This window comes from Marmota marmota, unplaced genomic scaffold (assembly GCF_001458135.2).
Source record: "Marmota marmota marmota unplaced genomic scaffold, marMar, whole genome shotgun sequence".
NCBI lineage: Eukaryota > Metazoa > Chordata > Mammalia > Rodentia > Sciuridae > Marmota > Marmota marmota.
Window position 1 is genome coordinate 506,815 of NW_026000110.1, and position 1,185 is coordinate 507,999.

Consider the following 1,185-nt stretch of genomic DNA (forward strand, 5'->3'; position numbering starts at 1 on the left):
GCGCCACAGGGGCCCAGGGACAGGGGAGCTCGGTCCCCAGGGAGCCACCTCGGTGCCCTTCAGCCGGTGAATGGGTAAAGAAAATGTGGTACGCGTCCGCCGTGGAATATTACTCAGCCACGAAGAGGAATGAAATGATGGCGTTCGCTGGTAAACGGAGGGAGTTGGGAGACACCAGGCCCAGCGAGCTAAGCAAGTCCCCCAAAAGACCGAGGACAAACGTTGTTCTCCCTGATACGCAGATGCTAACTCACAGTAAGAGGGTGACTAGGGGACAAATAGAGGTATGGTGGACTAGGCAGAGGGGACTGAAGGGAGGGGAGGGGGAGGGGTAGGAAGGACAGGAGAATGAATGGGACAGGGTGACCCCGGGTGCATATATGACCACAGGACCCGGGTGATGCTACACCAGTTCAAACCAGAAGGAGGAGAAGTGACAATCCATTTACGGAGGACGTGTCCCAGTGTGTTCTACTGTCACGGAGAACATGCCGGAAGGGGCCCTGCCTGCTCCCCAGGGACAAGGGACCTGGCGCCCCACCTGCCCCTTGGCACTCAGGCCTCTGAGCACCCGGAAACTCCTTTGCTCCTTCTCTGTGTCTTTCTCCCTGGAAGTTGAGGGAGCGTGTCGTGAGGGACGCTGCGCTGGCTTGCACCTTGGGTCGCCGAGGACGCTGCACATCGCCCAGCGACCTCACTTCCAAGCCCGGGAGAGGTGATCTGGGTCACCTCCAGGGTGGGGAGGGATGTCCCAGAGGCCGGCCTGGCTCTCAGGCTGGTTCCTCATTTGCACAGGGTCAAATCGAGGTCCCCCCGCCGAATCAGGGTCCCGGGAGACCGGCGGCATTTGCCTGGCTACAACGGAGGTGGGGGCTGGTCCAGAGGGGTGGCTCGGCTGCCCCAGGGACTGCCCGTCACCCAGGCACCTGACTCCACCTGGGAGCTGCCATGGGGGGCCGCTCAGGGGAAGGCAAATTAGGGTCCCTGTGGCCTCTCCCCTGCCCCACCCCGAGGCCCCATGGATTTTAAGTCCCACAGAATCTCGGGGTCTCGGACGGTGGCTCTGAGGTACAGATGTCCTTAGCAAGCACAGGGCCCTGGGTCCCATCCCGAGCCTCAAAACTAAAAAAAAAAAAAAAAAACCACTTTTTTTTCCTTCTACTAGGGTCTGAGAATGAACTCGGG

General features: G+C 60.0%; 1 protein-coding gene across 1 annotated transcript in view; it reads right to left on the reverse strand.

The window, feature by feature from the left end:
• Nucleotides 1-847, reverse strand: part of P2ry8 (P2Y receptor family member 8) — a 7,999-nt gene extending 7,152 nt beyond the window's left edge. Inside the window, exons 1-2 of the mRNA XM_048784636.1 lie at nt 699-847; nt 542-608 (exon numbers count right to left, since the gene is read on the reverse strand). Coding sequence (XP_048640593.1) covers nt 542-608; nt 699-847 — 216 coding nt within the window. The remainder of the gene's footprint in view (nt 1-541; nt 609-698) is intronic.
• Between the last annotated feature and the right edge of the window lie 338 nt (nt 848-1,185).